The sequence below is a fragment of the Strigops habroptila genome, chromosome 13, assembly GCF_004027225.2.
Source record: "Strigops habroptila isolate Jane chromosome 13, bStrHab1.2.pri, whole genome shotgun sequence".
NCBI classification, from domain to species: Eukaryota; Metazoa; Chordata; class Aves; order Psittaciformes; family Psittacidae; genus Strigops; species Strigops habroptila.
The window spans coordinates 12,577,039-12,595,226 of NC_044289.2; the positions used below are offsets into that span (position 1 = coordinate 12,577,039).

The 18,188-nt window shown below is 51.2% G+C and overlaps 2 protein-coding genes and 1 non-coding gene across 20 annotated transcripts in view; 2 read left to right on the forward strand and 1 right to left on the reverse strand.

Moving 5' to 3' along the window:
* The window catches only part of LOC115615129 (rho GTPase-activating protein 39-like), a 46,503-nt gene extending 38,724 nt beyond the window's left edge, over positions 1-7,779 (reverse strand). The window contains exon 1 of the mRNA XM_030502914.1: positions 7,672-7,779. Within this exon, the coding sequence (XP_030358774.1) occupies positions 7,672-7,682 (11 nt within the window). The 5' untranslated portion in view covers positions 7,683-7,779. The remainder of the gene's footprint in view (positions 1-7,671) is intronic.
* A 7,227-nt stretch (positions 7,780-15,006) lies between these two features.
* On the forward strand, positions 15,007-15,078 carry TRNAE-UUC. Its single transcript has one exon. It is a non-coding gene; the product is annotated as a tRNA-Glu (tRNA).
* A 2,589-nt stretch (positions 15,079-17,667) lies between these two features.
* The window catches only part of RBM39 (RNA binding motif protein 39), a 29,168-nt gene continuing 28,647 nt past the window's right edge, over positions 17,668-18,188 (forward strand). For 7 of the 18 annotated variants that reach the window (XR_003993955.1, XM_030502934.1, XM_030502932.1 and 4 more), the window contains exon 1: positions 17,668-18,006. The gene's annotated coding sequence lies outside the window, so the exon portion shown is untranslated. The remainder of the gene's footprint in view (positions 18,007-18,188) is intronic. The other 11 variants (XM_030502922.1, XM_030502924.1, XM_030502936.1 and 8 more) reach the window with 5 other exon arrangements.

Here is an 18,188-nt window from a genome sequence, read left to right on the forward strand (position 1 = left end):
CCGGAGTACAAGATGTACACGGTTATCACTCAAATAGGAAACTCTGCTCTTCCCCAGCGAGCCTCCGGTGCAGGATGCAGCCCAAAATCAACATGCCCCAAGCACAGCTCCCTGCCCGAGCCACCCAGGCCAGGCAGGAACAACCACATCAACCTCTGGAAGTCACCCGTTTTTACACTTCGAGCTGAAATGTTTCACTGAGCCATTTGGTCATCACCATGCTGTCCACCACTTCTCCACTTCTGTGTTTCATGCTCCAGAACAGTGGGGCAGAGAAAGCAGCCCAAGATGAAGTTTTCCTTCAGCCCCACAGCAAACATGTCTTGCACCAAACACAGCGTCTTACCGAAAAACTTCTCCACCATGCACAGACAGCTCTTGCAGCTCAGCAGAAGCTTTCCTTATCCAAATGGAAACAAAATCAAGTGACTTCACCCTCCAAGACCAAATAAAATGTAAGCACTCAAATGCTAGTGTCCTGGTGACAGGACCCACAGCCAGAAGAAACAAGCGCACAGCTTCACTCCTAGAAGATCGTCAGTGTCTTTCTTATCTTTTATGCCTATTGCCACCCCAGAACAGACTTCTGCTTTGGAAGAGCCTTCAGTCTCCAGAACCTCAAACCTGTGTTTTAGACTAATTTCAAATTACAGCTTTAGTGAATTTAGGCTGAGTTGCCAGACCGCCACCTACTCACCAGGCATTTCCTCTGCAGCTTCTAAACCCACAGTAAGGAAAGGACCACAGCGCTTGTTTTTCACCCTCATTTTCAGTGATTTAAAATCTAATTTCGTGAAAACTGAAGTAGCTTATTTCAATGGCAAGTTTTCTAAGTAGTTTATAAGCCAAAACTGCAACTCTTCTGCCATTTATGCTCTAATGCAGGACCTGCAGGCGAAAGCCCAAGGGCAGCACCAACCCTGATGGCACCCAAGCACAAAGCTGCCCTCCAAGCTTCAACTACTTGCTTCACACTCATTTGACTGTACTGATTAAATGCAGCTCAGCTGTATTCCAGACAGACTACCCATGTTATTATGATGGTATAAACTGCTAAGAAAATGTACCTCCATATTACAGTGTGCTTTAGCATTTGTCCTTAGGCATGTACTAAGTGCTTCTCATGCCAGCTGCACTCCAGGCTCTCCACCTCAGCTTACGGCCCTTTTGCTATCTCTCTTAGCTTCGCCTGATGTTGATTCATCACCAAGAATTCATAAAACACTTGGAGCTTCTCCTCTCACCATAGCTCAGAGCAATGCTTGGAAGGCCTAATAAAACAAAATCCCAAACCTAATTACTGTAGCTAGGGAGCAAAGAGGAACTAGACAGTGTGGCTGATACACAGGTAGCTATCAAAGAACTACACTATACATGAGGAGGAAACAGTTGCTGGACCAGAAGAGGACCAAATATGGCATTTACAGTTTTACAACAAACTGAATGTGTTGAAACTAACATCTGGACCTTAAGGGATCCCTATAATAAAACTGATCTAGCCACCTCAAGGGCCCAGCAGCCAGAGCAGAGACACCAAAAACTGCAGCCAACATCCACTGCCTGGTCTGGCCACAGCCTCCGGAGGAGCATCTTCCCAGGCAATGCCACACAGCACTGCTCACCCATTGCATCTCCTGGATCTGTATTTAATTATTCAGCTATAAAGTCTCCTATGATAACTTTTTCTCTAACTTCACTATGTTACTGAAAATACTTTACGCCAATTCATCCTTCTAAACTGAGCCTTGGCTGCTGCTACACATGAAAATCCACACAGCAGACATTGCTCTGCCTCAGTGAAAAACCCAAGACAGCTGAACTCCATGTGGTTAAAAGGGACTCGCTGAGCTCAGCGCCAGCTCGTCAGGCAGCATTGTGCAGTGCTTTTCTTGGTATCACTGGCGATGGAGACAGTAAGCCTCTTTGTCATTCTTCTGGGAAAAAACCCAAACACAAGCAAAACCAAACAGAAAAACCAGATCCACAGAACAAAGAAGTTATCCCTGTTACAGCACACCTGGCCCTGGGCCACTGGTTCATAACGTCCAAGACGACACTAAATCCCAGTACACTGAGTCTTTTCTGCCTCTGTAACAGGTTTCCAGCCAGAAAGCAGCAACCTTGTTTGCCCAGGTAGGAAACAGCCCCATCTGCCAAAGCAAAGTGCCTTCTGGCAGTGTCCCACATCTGCCAAGTTACACACACAAAAGAAGCCAGCACAGGTTCAGTTTTTCTCCCCCACACCCTACTTGTCTTGTTTGTTTTTGGTAGATCATAAACCCTGTGGCTAAGAAAAAGGTTGGTTTAGAGGGGCCCAGGACTGCTCTGCTCCAGGCTGAAACAGGAACACACAGCAAGCCTGGGGAGCACGGTGCGTTTGCTGTCATCTTCATTTCATCCCACATCAGAGCAGTTTCCACCAAGGAAGGCAAAGTGCAGCGAGAGCTTGGCTCAGGGAGCTGGGCACAAGCAGAATACAAGAGGGGTGAGAAAATACATTCTCTATGTAGAACCAGCCTTCTATTTGCCTCTAGTGGCTGATGAAGATGCCAATGAGTAATTCTATTGACAATACCTCTATTTCAGATGTTCCCCAGCACTCTGCAGCGCAAAGCCCTCAGTGGAATTGCATGCAAGACCTTGAGTCCAAGAAGACAAAAGAGGCTGAAAAAAAGCACCTCAGCTCCTCCAGTGCTTTGGTCTTTCTGCTTGGTTTTTTTCAGGGGGAATTTCTAAAGTTCATATAGTCCAACCCAAGTTCCATTTCTTCACCTGAAGCAGGTAACTGTAAGAGGCCAGACACATCCCAACTCACTGAGCTGCTACATAAGACACTCCAATGCTCCCCCTGGGATCATGGAGTCCTTTCCATCTCCCAGGCTTTGTTGCAAGCAATCAGTCTGGATCTTCAGCATCCTCATTATAAGTTTCCTAAACCTCTTCTGGCTCCGTGCATTGCATAACCAACAAAAAACAGCAGCTGACAACACAAGGAAAAAAGCTTGGGAGAGAAGCTGGAGGATGGTTGACACCAGCTACACTGGAATTCGCTAGTCAGTATTCAACTGGAAGTATAAAACACTTATTCCTCACAACAGTAACCTCAAACACTTGGAACAGTAATTAAGATGAGAGAATATATCCCAAAAAATGGTATTTTTTCCATTCTCCCACAAGACAAAGACCAAGTGCAAAAAAATTTTCTCTTGACCTGCAGTGTCTTGTTCCAGATGTACGAGCCAGATGGACCTCACGTCTGCTGCTTCAGTTAGTGCTTTCCTGACACTCCAAAAACTGACTGCTTTAAGAAATTGCCCAAAGCAGAGACTACCCTTCCCCATGAAAAGTATAAAAACAATCAGACAGTTTGCTCCAGTGGACACTTCTGACCGAGCTACTAAGAAGTGCAAGGCTGTCTTTCCCACAAGGGAATTGCCTTTCTGCGCACCTTGACAAAGGTAGGAATTAACATCGAATGTATAAGTAATGACAGCAGAGCTCAGAAACCCTCTATGAATGCATCTCAAAATCAAATCCCAGTGTCTGCTCTGGAATTTATTTTTACTACAAATAAGAGGTACTTCACCGACTATTCAAATCTGCCCAGAGGGCTTTTTAAAGAAATAGGAGTGTGTACATGCCACGACAAGGCACAAATAATTGTGCTCCACCTGGGAAGGATTGATGGAGCCTAAACGGAGCATTTCAAATCCTGATGTATTTACTTGCTGAAAGCTTGCAAGCATCTCCTGCTAATTGCATCATCCACTGAGAAAGCCATTTGAGCAGTACGACAGGAATGGAGACACTGGGAAAGGAGACCACAGAGAAGGAGGAAACACTGCTGCTTTCCTTTGAACTTCTGATTAGTATCCATCAGAAGACACTGGTGTGTCTGAAGGCGTTTCCCAAGGACCAGGCTTTATCTGCATAGTCAAACACTGTAACTCAAGGCACGACTCCACCTCAGGAGTTAACTGCGGCTGTGCTGGGTCTGCTGACAGAGCAGCTTCAAAAGGATATGGCAGTGATGGTGGGCAAGATGACTACCTTGTTCTCCACAGCTTATTACCCCTGTTCTGCCTCTGCCAGCAAAGCTACTGGAGCAAAACACACTCCTGGTTTCACTTAAAGCCAGGCTGTCTTTCATCCCTAAATCATTTCATCTCAAGGAAAACTGCCCTGGCAAGCTCACCAATAGCTCCAGCAGCACGTTCAGAGGAGCAGGGATGACAGCAGGAGCGCGTGGCAGAGGTCAGGCTGCTGATAACCTCTCCCACCTGCACTTATCTCCACTGATGTCAGAGAGCAAACAGAGACCTTCACTGACCCAGCTCATTTACTGTGAATGAGCTACTACAGTGTTCATCCAGGAATAGGCTCACCCAGCAGACAACCTGCTGGGAGCAGAGGCTTGTTCCTGCAGTCACAGCTAGCCTCAGAGAGGACATTTATTCATGGCCTTATTTAAGCCAATTAAGAAGAGGGTAAACCAGAACAGGACACGTGGACCCAGTTCAGAGGACGCGGGGAGCTCTGCGCCGAGTAGCAGCGGGAGGTTCTGCCAAAACCATAAGACCCCTTTGCTGCAAAGCCACGGCTGAGCTCAGACACAAGGAGTCTGTCATCAGCCTGCCCTGGAGCTGCTGAAGTGTGGAAGTTTTCACTCACTCCTAAATTAAAGCTTCTGAAAAAACAGAGAGACTAGTATTCAGGCAAAGACAAATTAAAGCCTGAATTCATCTGAATTAACTATATGCAACAAACTCGTACTCAAGATACCAAGATTAAATAACAAAATTAAGAGTCTTCTTCGCATGTGAATCCTTTATATTTTTGTATTAATCAAATTAAAACAGCCGTCAGACCAGCAGGTTTCCCACTGAACAAGTGCTCTCAGTATCATCCCCAGCCCTTCTACCCACCCAGCTAACTTCAGCAATCCCCAGTACTTCTAGTGCTGGGGAAGATCTCCCTCTGCTCACATCCCAAGGCTGTTGAATTCAAACAGCCAAAACCATACTGCTGAAATGGCAAGTCCAAACTGAAAAGCTTTCTTCTCCACAGGTAAAATGGCAACCAAGTAGTATGCTTACTAATACATTCACCTATCGAGGAATATACATGTGACACAGCCTTTTGCAACTTCAAAGAAATGGTTCATGAATATGAATATTCATTAAACTGCACTGCCAGGGAAAAAAACCAAACCAAACCAAAACCAAAACACCCTCATGGGCCTAAAAGCCAGAATCCTACAGCAGTTTACACTTTTGTTCTCTTTAATTACAGAAGCGATTCCATTAAAGCTGATTCAGATCTTACAGTCCTTCCCACAGTCCCACAATGATGCTAATAGTTCTTCCTTCATGGCTCTATGGAAAAAACCCCACTATTCCCTGATTTACAGACTTGACCTGGTTGCCAGTAGGCAGTTGCCCCAATCCCACAAAGCCAACCCCAAAAGAACAGCAGGATTGATTAAAAAAGACGCCTCAAAGCTCAAACACAAATACGCTGAAATCTGCAGGTTTCTCTTACCCATTAGGCAGTTCACTACAGGAGTCCCAGTCTCTCCTCCTTTCATCTTTGCACCATGGTGCATTACATTTTTCTAGAGATCAAGTAAATCACTTGAATGGGAGGCATTTGCCTTTTGTGCCCCTAACGCAGGGCAGAGTTCAGTGAACCGGATCCTTCATGTCTTGTTGGCACATTAAATGTGCAAGTCTCTAGGGAGGTTTTCAGCTTCAGATCCAGTAAGGGTCAGGCTGAAAGCAGCCTTTTGCACCACAAGGATGATCATAAAATTCTCTTGGTTACAAAACGCACCAGACCAATATACTTAGATCTCCCTGTAGCTTATGTGCTCCCAGCTAAGGCCAAGACATCTGTTTCAGCTAAGCAAACCTGTTGTGAATACAGAAGGCATGTGAACTATCTGACCAAAAAACTGGCTTCAAAATCTGCATTCCTATAATCCACTGTGATCTCAGCATCACTCCAAATAGCCTCCATCCAACCGACAGGAAAAGCTGTCTCATCAACCTAGCAAACACTGAACTCAAAAAGCATCAAACAGATAATCAATGCGAATACACTAGAAAAATATATGCCAAAACCCAGTGCAAGAAATCCTGTACTCCTCTGCGCTGGCTATTGGAGCAATAGCCCCAGAACTAGGTGATTTTGTCAGGTTTTCCAGTTTATGCCCTGAAATGAGCAACCTGCAACCTTGATCCCAGAGCACCCAGTGCCCTTGGCTGTCACAGCAGGGAGGCAGAAGCAGCCACTATGAGTTGCTATTGCTGGCAGACCACGAGCGTGATGCTGCCCTCATCATTTTGCTCCGGATAAATTCTGGCATTCTATATCCACTCTCAAGAGGATATGCTACCCCTTCCCAAGACACTCCTTCTTATAGACTAACTCAAACCATGTTCTGCTGGAGAAGATGCAGAAGAGAGAGAAGGAAAAAAAGAAATAAAAAAGGAAAAAAACAACTTCAAACATAAGAGAAGTAAAAATCATTCCAAACACCTTGCACCATCACCGAGGTGCTGGGCAAAAAGCCAGCACAGCCCTCCCTCCTCTCCCCCAGACAAAGAGAATGTGAGAAGCCAGCTGAAATCTGGTGCCCCTAGGGAGAGTCCTGCTTGCAGGAATGTTAAATCGTTCTGAGCTTTTCATCTAGGGTGAAAAAAAAACGCTGGCCAAACAGCACAACAGCAACTGGCATCAGCCGCGGGGATGACAGTGCTTCTGCCAGGCTCGGTACCTTCCTCCCAGCAGAGCCAAACTTAATTCAACCACTTCTGGCCGACGAGCCGAGACGCAGAGCGAGCAGGAGGAATTCTCCTTGAATGGGGTTATTCAGAGGAGCCATAAAATCCGCCCGTGTTGGTCGGAAGCAGGATGCAGCCTGGGAAACTGGCCTGGCTACCTGGCCCTCCATTTTCACTGCCAACAGGTGATCCTGGCTCCCTACCCGCTTCCAAGCAGGAAGCGAACCCTCTCCTGATAACCCCTCTCCAGCAAACCAAGCGCAACACCATTCCTGCGCTTGACCAGGAAAATATTGTCATTTCAGAACTGTGTTCGGTTTATAGAGCAACAGGGAACAACCTACTCGTGCCACTCACCCCAGAGCCCGGTCCGAAACGGGTCCGAAATCAGAGTGTGCTCCCGATTAACCGCTCGCCTCCATAGGTACGAGGCCACCCTGCAGAGCCAGCCGCAGCCTCCAGGGAGGGCGATGCTGCCGCTCCGCCGGACGCCCGGGCAGGACGGGGGGCTCCGCGCCGGGGTCAGAGCAGCTCAGCTCCGCGCAACTCGAAGCCACCCGCCCCGATGGAGGCTGCGCGCAGCGGGAAACCGACCTGAAGGGGCTGAGCGGCCGCAGGACCCCGCCGCAGACGGGCCGGCCGAGGCGGGGAGCGGCTCCCGCACAACCTGGCCGCCCGGCTCGGCCTGGCGCTGCCGCCGCCACCGCCACAGGGCCCGGCCCGGCGCCGGCCGCCTCTCACCTGCCCGCCCGGCCCCGCTCTCCCGCCCCGGGCCGGAGGTACCTCCGGGTGCCGGCCCGCTCCCCGCCTCGAGGGGCCGGCGGCGGCCGCCGCGCTCCCTCCCGCCGCTTCAACAGGTGCGCGGCGGCCGCGCTCCCGCACTCACCTCTCCGCCATGTCCCGCTCAGCCGCGCCGCCCGCTCTGCCCGCGAGCGGGGCAGGATGTGAAACCCGATCCCGGCCCCGCCCGGGGGGCGGTGCGGCCCGGCCCGGCCCGGCCCGGCCGCCGGGACCCCCGGCCGCTCCCCGGGTCCCTCTGCTGGGGGCCGCCGCGCCCAGCGGGGCCGGGCCGGCAGGGGCGGGGCGGGCAGCGGAGCCGGCGGCAGCGGCGGGGCCCGTGGGCCGAGGGCAGCCCCTGGCGGCGGCGGCGGCGGCGGCTCCGGGGCCCTCCTGAGCCCCTTGGTGCTGAGGAGCCCCGGCGCGAGGGTCACGGCAGCCCCAGTAAATACATCGATAAATCGTTCGTCCCCCTGATGGGTGTCCCCGACGCGGTGCCCGGAGCTGGCAGGGAGCGTCCAGACGAGCACTGGGCTTGAACGGCTCCGCTCGCCCTGTGTTATTCCTGACACCTCTAAGAGCAGGAATGGAAAGAGGGACATGAACCAGCCTGGAGCATCGACAGGGGAAAATGTCTTGGTCTAGACTGGGTGCCGGGCTGCCCCTGTGAGGTGACACGGTGAGATGGAGAGCCTTGGATCAGCCCATGGTGTATGGCTGCGACATGTCTGGATTTGCCCAGACATGTCCTCTATTGTGTCCCAGCAACTTTGTCTGGAAAGATTTTGCGGACTTTCTGTGTTTATCTGTGTGCTGAGCACGTAGTAATCTGGCCAAGGCTGTGCTGGAAGACCAGGTGTGTCTCCCATGCAGGCACCATCGACCATCAGAGCACAAACAGTTCAGAGGCCTCTGGAGAAAGCAGAGCTCTGCTCCTTGACCAGCATGAGCTGTCTGAACAAACAAGCTGTGCTGTAAAGGTCAGTCCTGCTGGCTCAGCTTCTGTCAGCCACCAGTTTGGAGTGTGTCACTTGGCACGGTGGCTCAGGAGAGCCCCACTTATCGCACTGAGTGCTGCAGTGTGGCACTGCTCCCAGCGAATATCATATGGGGTCCTGTTACTGCAGAACAGGAACAACCCCCTGTGGGGGCAAATCCTGCCTGGGTATCTCAGACCCCTCTAACTGGGGATGCAAGATATGGCAGATTCTCGGTGGATTTTGCCACTAACAGAGGGATTTGGGGTGCATATCAAACCACGCAGCAAATTTCTGCTACAGTCAGAAATGAGTCTGTTCAGCTTATTCATTGCCCCAGGCAAGCCAGGGGATGGGGTTCCTGCACGGAGCGATAACACGCTTGCTGTGCTCTCTCGCAGACGGTGTTTTGGCACTACTGGAGAACTTCAGAGTAACTTAATCTGAAGACATTCGCATGGAAGTCCCACTGCACTTTTAAATAACAAATAGAGAGACAGTGAGATCATGGCCGCACAGCTGCCTTGTGCTGACCAGGGGGTCCATGCAGCGGGGCCCCCGCGGGGGCTGCAGAGCTGCTGGAAATGCCCGTGGTGCTGCAGCAGAAATGAGTTTTGCAGGGATGCAAAGCCCAGGGACTAGTGGGGAAGGAAAGGAAGAGTTAAACCAGCTCTGCACTGGAAACAAAAGTTTGCTGGTGTAGCTCTAACGTGGTTAAATTGGCAGCTTTCCTTGCGGGGATGCAGATCTCACTAGCCTTTGCCAATAACAGCTATACCTGTCCTCTGAGGGAAACAGCGATGCTGGGAAAATGCTTACAGCAGCCTGACAGTCTGTTCATGGGCTCTCATAGATACAGACTTGGTTTAAAAAAACTTTAACAGCCTGATTGGCATCTCTGTGCCAGCAAGAGCCTTGGGACAGGCTGAAAATAGAAGCTGGGGAGATGGGAGGTTGCAAAAGCCTCAGCTTCAGGGGACCCCAGAATGAGTGACCAATATGGTACACGGGAAGTTGGCTGCAGGAGGGACCAGACAAGCGTTCAGGTTTTCTGCAATGTTCTCTTTTTATTTTGCATATTTTGGGTTTTGATGATAATATGTAGGCTGTTTTCAACCTACACATCCAGTAAGCTTGCTGGAGACTCTGTAACTTCATTGCTTAGTGGCTGCAGCTAAAACCTGGGATGTGATTGTGCGCATAGCGTGCCAAGAGATCCCCTCTCTCTTCAGGCCATGGCAGGTGAGCTGGAAGCACTTAAGGACACACTGAAATGACAGCTCAGATCAGTCCTACTCAGCAGCCCTGTGTGGTCTTGCACAGTCATGCAGCAGGAGGGCATCAAAATGAAGAGCAAGGAAACCACTATGAAGGCAGAACCTCCCCACCAGAGGATGGTCACATACCCACTAGCACCAAGGACACCCTTTGGGAGCAGAGATCCCCACTGCCAGAAGAGGAAAGCTGTGTGAAAGGGGGTTCAGCTACCAGGCACGATAGATGGTTGTGAGATTGTGACTTGCACACAGGTAGAAAGCTTCCAGACCAGAGTCCACCTCTTCAGGAGAGCCAGGGAGCGCTGGTGAACATGAGCTGTGTCGACATCAGTGACTCAGGGAGGGGGAGAGAAATCCTTGAGAGGAAAAAGTCGAGCAGCTAAGGGAAAAGCTGCTTTTGTGGGATCTCTGCAGTGACTTTTCCGGAGGCTTTCACAGCCTGAGCAGTCATGGACTGGGAAAAACTTCTACCTGGTACAGTAACACAAGGAGGTCCTCCTCCAGAGGGACAGATGGGTCACCCTGTGACATGTACATGGGAGATGAAGCCCACCAATTGTGATGCCTGCCATCAGAACACCAAATATAGCAATGATAGGAGGTGAATATGATGATAAAGATAGGAGGTGAATATGAAATGTCTGAAAAGTCTTTGAGAGCGTGGCAAAGACATTGCAGTGCCTCTGAGAACAGGGGGTCATAAACCCTGGCTCTTTTGCTAATAACAAAACCACACTGCCTACAAGAAGAAACAGCCTTCATGAATTGTGAGGCTGTGAACACTAGATCACTGTGATATGAATTAAGAGATGTATGTTCAATGTTTCCAGGCCAAAGTATCCCCCCGCTGCCTGTTCTTGGCTGAAGGATATTTCCTACAACTGTCACTGAAGAACTGCAGAAGGAGCCAGCTCCCTGAGATCATGCTCAAATCTTTTCTTCAGATGTTGCTCCCAGGTGGAAGAAACTGTATCTGGAGTCATACACCCACCCTGCTTTCATGAAGCTGCTCAGCTGGTGGACATCCGTGCCTGTGCACACACTCCACATCAGGAAATGGCAGGTGGAGGACTTTGCATGAGGGGTGTTCCTCATCTGTGGAAGAACTGGTGATGCTAAAGGTAAGGAAAGCTCAATATTGCACTGCTGCTGCCTGGCGTATAGGGCTGGGGACGTGGGGCAATGCCCAGATAGATGTGCTACAACTCTGAGCACAGCCTCACGGTGTTTCCATACACAGCAAGCACGGATTAACAGCTCCAGTCAGGAGTGCACAAACTCTGTGTTGAGGAGAGACTGGTGATACTGGGAGTAGACACCTAAAATGCTTGGCAAGGTTTGGGTGACTGAGCTTACAGCCAGCACTGACCCGGTGAAGCTGCAACCTTGGATTTGCCTTCCAGGGCACCAGTGATGGTGGGAGGATGAAGGAGCCAATAATATCAGAAAACATTCTGCCCTGTGAAAGCCATATTTTGAATAGGTCAAACTACTACTGAGCTACTACTGTGAGTGCCTACATGTAGGCGAGATTTCTCACAATGGGCAGCTCTTTGTTGCAACAGGAACCAGATAAAGTGCTAGGTTGACCAGGAGGTACAGTTCACCCACATGAGTGATGGGATCTCTGTCTTTGGAGATTTTCAAGGTGTGGCAATGCAAAGCCATGGTTGACCTTGTATAGTGTTGGTGATGGTCTCCCTTCAAGCAAGAGTTTGGGCTAAAACACTCCAAAGGTCCCTTCCCGTTAACACATCTATAATTCAGTGTCATGTAATTCAATGTTAAGGGGCTTGAGGTTCAAGCTGGGCAGGCTGATGTGGTGAATTCTCCATTGTTTCAAAGCACAGACATCTGGTATCAAATGTCTCAAATACATTATTGAACAAGACTGAGCTGACCTGGATGCTGGCTGAGGTTCTCTGGATTGTGCGCTGTGAGAATCCTCTCTGACAAATGGTCTTAACATGTAAGAGGCAAAGAAAAAACACCCCTGTTCTTCATTAACCCTGTCTGTGTTTTGAAGCTGACTGGAGATATCGAATAGCTCAGGATGGTCCTTTGGAAAGAGCTAGTTGGAGATATTTGGCCATTAGTAACAATACGTGTTTGTAAGCAGCAATCAGCAGGGGCTTTTATGGTGGGCATGATGTAAAAGTATATAACGAGCCAGGTGTTCTGCAAAGGGGCTTTTTAAAATCATCCTGTCCCAGTTCTTTCCCTCTTACCTTCCTTAGCTCCCTTGCAAAGGAAGCAGTCGCGCTATCGCATTACCAATTGGCAATGGCAGCAGCTGGCTGTAACCCAACCTTAGCAGCATGGGACGCGGAAACAGATGGAGCAGCAAATGCTCTTTGTTTCCTCTCCTGCTTTCTAAAACAGATTGTGACTAAAAACATACAGGAGAGGTTTCTGCCATCTTCCCTGCTACTGTGGCTCCCTGCTGCTTGCAGAGCTACAGGGTGAGCTCTAGCAGAGCTCTCCACAGCAAAGGAGAACTCTGCCTTTTTAGAGAGGAGCTGTAAAGAGGAAAAGGGCATCAGATACAACGATTACAAGCCCTGAGAAGGGAAGAAGGATGCAGTGGGTGAGATGGCTGAACTGAGCTGAGGGCTGCCCATGCATCATGTCTTACTCCTCCTGCTGCTCCAACTCTTGGTTCTGGTGTTCATCTGAGCCTGGGTGAATCATGCCAGCTCACTAAACTAGCACAAACCAGAAGTGAGTGGTGTTTTGCCAGGCTGGTAACCTGAACTGGCCCAGCGGATGATCAGGCCAGCACTGGGACAAGGATGAGGAGCAGAGGCACAAACTAGAACGGGCCAGGAGGAGGGAGGAATGGGGGAGGAAGGTGTAGGTGGCAATGTCCCTTGTGAACCAGGAGGTCAACTATACTGTCCTGGGTAGTCCTTGTCCCAAAGCTAGGCAGAGATAGGAAGGGAAGTCCATGCTCCCAGGTCACTTTCAGTGAGCCAAGCTCTGAGGCTGATGGCAGCGAACGTCAGGAAAACGTCCACAGCAGAGCTTTGTCTGCCTTCCTTCAAAATTCCCACAAACTCCCCAAAATAAGGTGCATATGTCCCTGCCACCACATCAGTTACAGATTCCCAAGGGGCTTTTACACCCATTTGTGTCTGGTAAGAGCTCTGCAGCTTTCAGCCTAGTCCTCTAAGGATTTACTGATGGATCCAAACACATGAGCTGGGCAATGGTGTTCACTCTCCCCTGCAGAAGACGTTATACACTGGAAAACATGACACTGTGTCCACATGGGTTGGGTACACCAAGTCCCACCAGCCTCGGTGGGGACAGCTGCCCAGAGCAGAGGTATGAGGACAATGCCAATGACACTGAGCTGACACCACAATGTGCACCCAGACAGCGACGTGAGCGGTGGTGACAGAGCTGTCCCACCTCGCTGTCACTCCCTGCTCCTCTCCCTCTGGGCTGCATGAGCTGCCTGACCCGTCTGGCTTTGCCGTGGCTGATGTTTGTGCCAGACAGTGTAATATTGTTGTAGGTCCTTGCCAAGAACTGAGTTTATTTCTTAGCCACAGACAGAACCTGTAATTCCTCAAGCTAATCCTGCAGTCTGATGGGGTTTCTTCTTACAAGCCTTTACAAATTAATTGAATCCCCATTTCTGTGAGAAACCTGGAAGGAAAGTCCCACAGTCAGGACTCCAGAGTTAAAGGCAGATGGGGATTTGCAAGGTCACCTTTGCCATTTCTCACCAGTGCAGAGGCTCTTCTGGGGGTATTTCTTGCTGGCCTTGTTGGATCCTGGGGCAATCATTCAGACGTCTACCTTAGATCCTGCCGGGGTGTTTTGCATTATAACCTGCCTAAGTTTTCTCAGCTTCATCCCATTATTCCTGTTCTTCTTAACTATTATTAAAAAAAAAAAAAAGCTCCATTTTGTTGTTAATAGGTGTCCCCAACTGAAATTCGTGCAGGTTGTTATTTCTTAGTGTGTCCTTTCAGGGAAATGATACAGATTTGTTTTGTTAAAACCTAAACTTAATCCCTTTTACCCTCAGGTAGCGTTTTGTGCTCTGCCTGCACACTGCCTGCTTACTGATACATACTGATAACAAAAAGTCCTATAATGAGCACAAGAAGTGGTTTATTAGTCTTTATCTTTTATGCTTTCTTAGACAGTCAAGGGTTTGAGGCCCAGCCATGCTCCTGCTGAACTCAGTGGGAACAGCAGCAAGTTTTTTGCTCTACCACGTAACCACAGGGAGAAGTGAAGTTTCTGAACCTGTGGTTGCTGACATTGCAGTGCCAAACATCCTCGTTTGCATCTGCTGCACCAACTTTGTCAGGAGAGCCTGGTTCCTCTCAGCATCCAGGTATTCAGCTTTAGGCAAACCACTTTGAAAGCAGTTCTTTGCTAGTTCTTTAAACATCTTGGATATCTACTAAGCAGAACAACTCAACGAACAGGTTCTTGTATTTTAATTTGAGTGCTGACAGCCTGAACACACGCATCTCCATCCAAGTACCTCCGTGGCAACCCTTTGTACTAGTAGAGAAACTGGGTAATGGCCATGAACATGCTGGACTTTTAGGCTGGGCTTGATTTGTTCATCCTCCTGTTTCTCGTTTCTTTCTTCAGTTCCACCAACCTCCAGCCCCCATCTTTTAACTAAGAGAATTTTAATGACTGATTGAAGAATGACTCTAAATTTGGTGCAGGCAGTGCAGGCAGTGCGGGCAGGATGGACAGTGCAGGCAGCACAGGCAGGATGGACAGTGCAAGCGGTGCAGGAAGGATGGGCAGTGCTGGCAGGATGGGCAGTACAGGCAGTGTGGGTAGTGCGGGCAGGATGGGCAGTGCGGGCAGGACAGGCAGTGCGGGCAGGTTGGCCAGTGCAGGCAGCGCGGGCAGCGCGGGCAGCGCGGGCAGGACGGGCAGTGCGGGCAGTTTGGGCAGTGCGGGCAGTTTGGGCAGTGCGGGCAGCGCGGGCAGGACGGGCAGTGCGGGCAGTGTGGGCAGCGCGGGCAGGACGAGCAGTGCGGGCAGGATGGACAGTGCAGGCAGTGTGGGCAGCGCGGGCAGGACGGACAGTGCGGGCAGCGCGGGCAGGACGGGCAGCGCAGGCAGGCGGCAGGCGGGGCCAGCAGGCGGCGCAGGCAGGTGGCGGCGCAGGCAGGAGGCGTTGCGGCAGGGAGCACAAGCGTGCGGTCCCACATGGTCTAGCGGTTAGGATTCCTGGTTTTCACCCAGGCGGCCCGGGTTCGACTCCCGGTGTGGGAAAGCCCCCTCTGCCTTTTAATCCTTCTCTCGTCTTTGTTGTGAGGGAGGATTAATTATTTTTCATTTGTTAATTCTGCGAGATCCCTCCTTATTTCTTTCTAATCTTTAGACAACTAATTTTTTTCTAAATGTCCCAAACTCAATTAAGTTGACCAATCCATCTTGGAAAGACTTAAAAACTCTGTGCAAGAGCTTCAGGATCTTTTTAGGATTTTAAGATTTCAGCAACTTTGTTAGAAATTACATTAAATGTCACAGCAGCCTGAGAGCTTCACAAAACCAGGGGCTGAGTTTGGTTTAAGTATTTCTATATGCAATAGCAAAATAATAATTTCAGGAGGCAAAGCTTGTTTATAACTTCTCTTTATATTGTTTCAATTTCATAGGACAAAACAGAAAGAACCTAAACCCCCAGCCATCATTGCTTATCTGGTGCTGACTTCAGCAGGAAACCCACTCAATGTTATCTGTGCTACATTGAACAATTGGCTTAAACTTACTGCTTATTATTACATTTAAATACAAATGAGCCACTTTGTGGGCTCCCAGGGGAAACAAAGCACTGTTAGTGAGACAAGCAGGTTTTGTTTCACAAAACACTTTCTGAGTTAAACTGTTCAGCTTCAAGGCTCCAGCAATCTGCAGGGGCTTGGCCAAGAGCTGCACCTAAATGCTGGGTCACTGGCAAGTTAAGTTATACCTGGGGCGATTGTGGCTAGAAAGCTGTTAGATAGAGGTGGCCTGCTTGGGGGTGAGGTTTCTGGCAGAAGGGTATAGCCATAATGCTGTTACTCCTAAACTTAATGAATCCTGTCAAGCCCTCAGCCAAGGGGTCAGACCACAGACGCTGTTGAATCGTTGCATCAGAAGAACTGATCACAAAGGAACACGAACAGTTTCACGCCCCTGCCCAATCCATCACCTAATCTGCTCTCCAACCTAAATGATTCTATGATTCTCAAGTATGATTCTATGATTCTCAAGTATGATTCTATGATTCTCAAGTATGATTCTGTCCCTCTCTCCTACAGTAAATAACAAGCTTGAAACAGCAACCCCAGACCATCATCCGTTTTGCCTAAGACACAAGTATTTCACCAGGGTGAGCACACAGGACACTTCCTCCCGTGCGCTCAGGCTCTGGCATGAGCAGCTCGGGTACTGCCGGACCTGGACAGGGCTCACACCATGTTTGTCACCAGTGCTCAGTTCTTTTCCCCTGCCAAGAGGCAATGGGTTTCCTCCTCCGGTGCGAGATCCCAATGCGATTCCATCCAAGGCGTCGTGCTCACGCTGCAGACGTTAGCATGAGGGTCAACCAGGATCTCAAGGTGTTAGTTTTGTTGTACAGCAAACATTCAATGTAACAACACAGGTAGAAATCCGGACACGGACGTTAGCTGTCCTGTCTACACTGGATAAACTCTGTGTACAGTGGAGCAAGAATGGAAAGAGCCAACACGGCTCTTGGAGCCGACTCTAAACCAGTTGTGGTGACACGGTGCTCAGAAAGGGAACGAAGTGACACCGTATACAGCAAATAGAATCATAGAATAGTAAGGGTTGGAAAGGACCTTAAGATCATCTAGTTCCAACCCCGCTGCCATGGGCAGGGACACCTCGCACTAAACCATGTGGCCCAAGGCTCTGTCCAACCTGGCCTTGAACACCGCCAGGGATGGAGCATCCACAACCTCCCTGGGCAACCCATTCCAGTGCTTCACCACCCTCACTGTAAAGAACTTCCTCCTCATACCTAATTTAAACTTCCCCTGTTTAAGTTTGAAGCCATTACCCCTTGTCCTACCACTACAGCCCCTAAGGAAGAGTCCCTCCCCAGCATCCTTACAGGCCCCCTTCAGATATGGAAGCTGCTCTGAGGTCTCTATGCAGCTTCTCTTCTCCAGGCTGAACAGCCCCAACTCTCTCAGCCTGGCTCCATACGGGAGGTGCTCCAGCCCCTGATCATCCTCGTGGCCTCCTCTGGACTCGCTCCAACAGCTCCATGTCCTTTTTATGTTGCGGACACCAGCACTGCACACAGTGCTGCAAGTGGGGTCTCACGAGAGCAGAGCAGAGGGGCAGGATCACCTCCTTCGACCTGCTGGTCACGCTTCTTTTGATGCAGCCCAGGATACGGTTGGTTTCTGGGCTGCGAGCGCACACTGAAGCCGGCTCATGTTAAGCTTCTCATCAACCAACACCCCCAAGTCCTTCTCTGCAGGGCTGCTCTGAATACACCCGGCCTGGGCGAGACCCCTGCGCAGGGCAGCGGCTGGGGCACAGCCAACCCCAGCGCCCCGGTGGGCCACCGGGCAGGGACGGGAGGTCCCGGCGTTGGAACGGGCACGGGCGTTGGGACGGGTCCGACATCGGTGCCAAGCGTTATCTCCCACCCCCCCCCCGGTGACCTTTGACCCTCCTGCCGCCAGCGGGCCCGCGAAGCTCTCGCGAGAGCGCGGAGACTGTGGACGGCCCCGCCTGTGCCAAGTCTCGCGATCATTCACTCCTCCCGCTTCCGGACGCGGCGTCTCGCGAGAGCCGGCGGGTGCGGGCTTGCGTGCTTTGGACGTTGATCTTGGCCGTGCGTCTCGCGAGAGCCCCTGCGCCGGGCGCTGGGCGGCCCCGTGCCGAGCGCCGAGCTGCGAGTAGCGAGTGGCGGCGGGCGCCATTTCGGGGAGCAGTCGCCGGTGCCAGAGCCGGGGCCCAGCCCGGGTCCGGGGACCGCCCGCCACGGTCGCGCTGCCCCTCGCCGCCTGCCGCTCTCGGGCTAGCCGAGCGGCGCCGTCCATCTCACATTCAGACGCTTGGAGAGGGCTCCTGAGCCCTCGGGCCCATCCCCCATCGCTAGCGCAGCCGGCGCCGCAACCGGGAGCCGTCGCCGGACCTCGGGCACCCGAACGAGGACAGCACCCGCCCACGGCGCAGGTAGCTACCGGGCGGGGGAGCGCGCACCCCGCCGCTGGGCGAGCCGCGGCCTGTTCCGCGGAGCGCTGCGGCCTTGGCCTGCGGGCGGCCCGGGGAGGCCTGCGCCCCTCCCGCCGCCATGGCCGCCTCCCCCCGGCCGGGCCGCCCCTGTCCCGCGCCCCTGGGGGCCGCCCCTGGCTTCC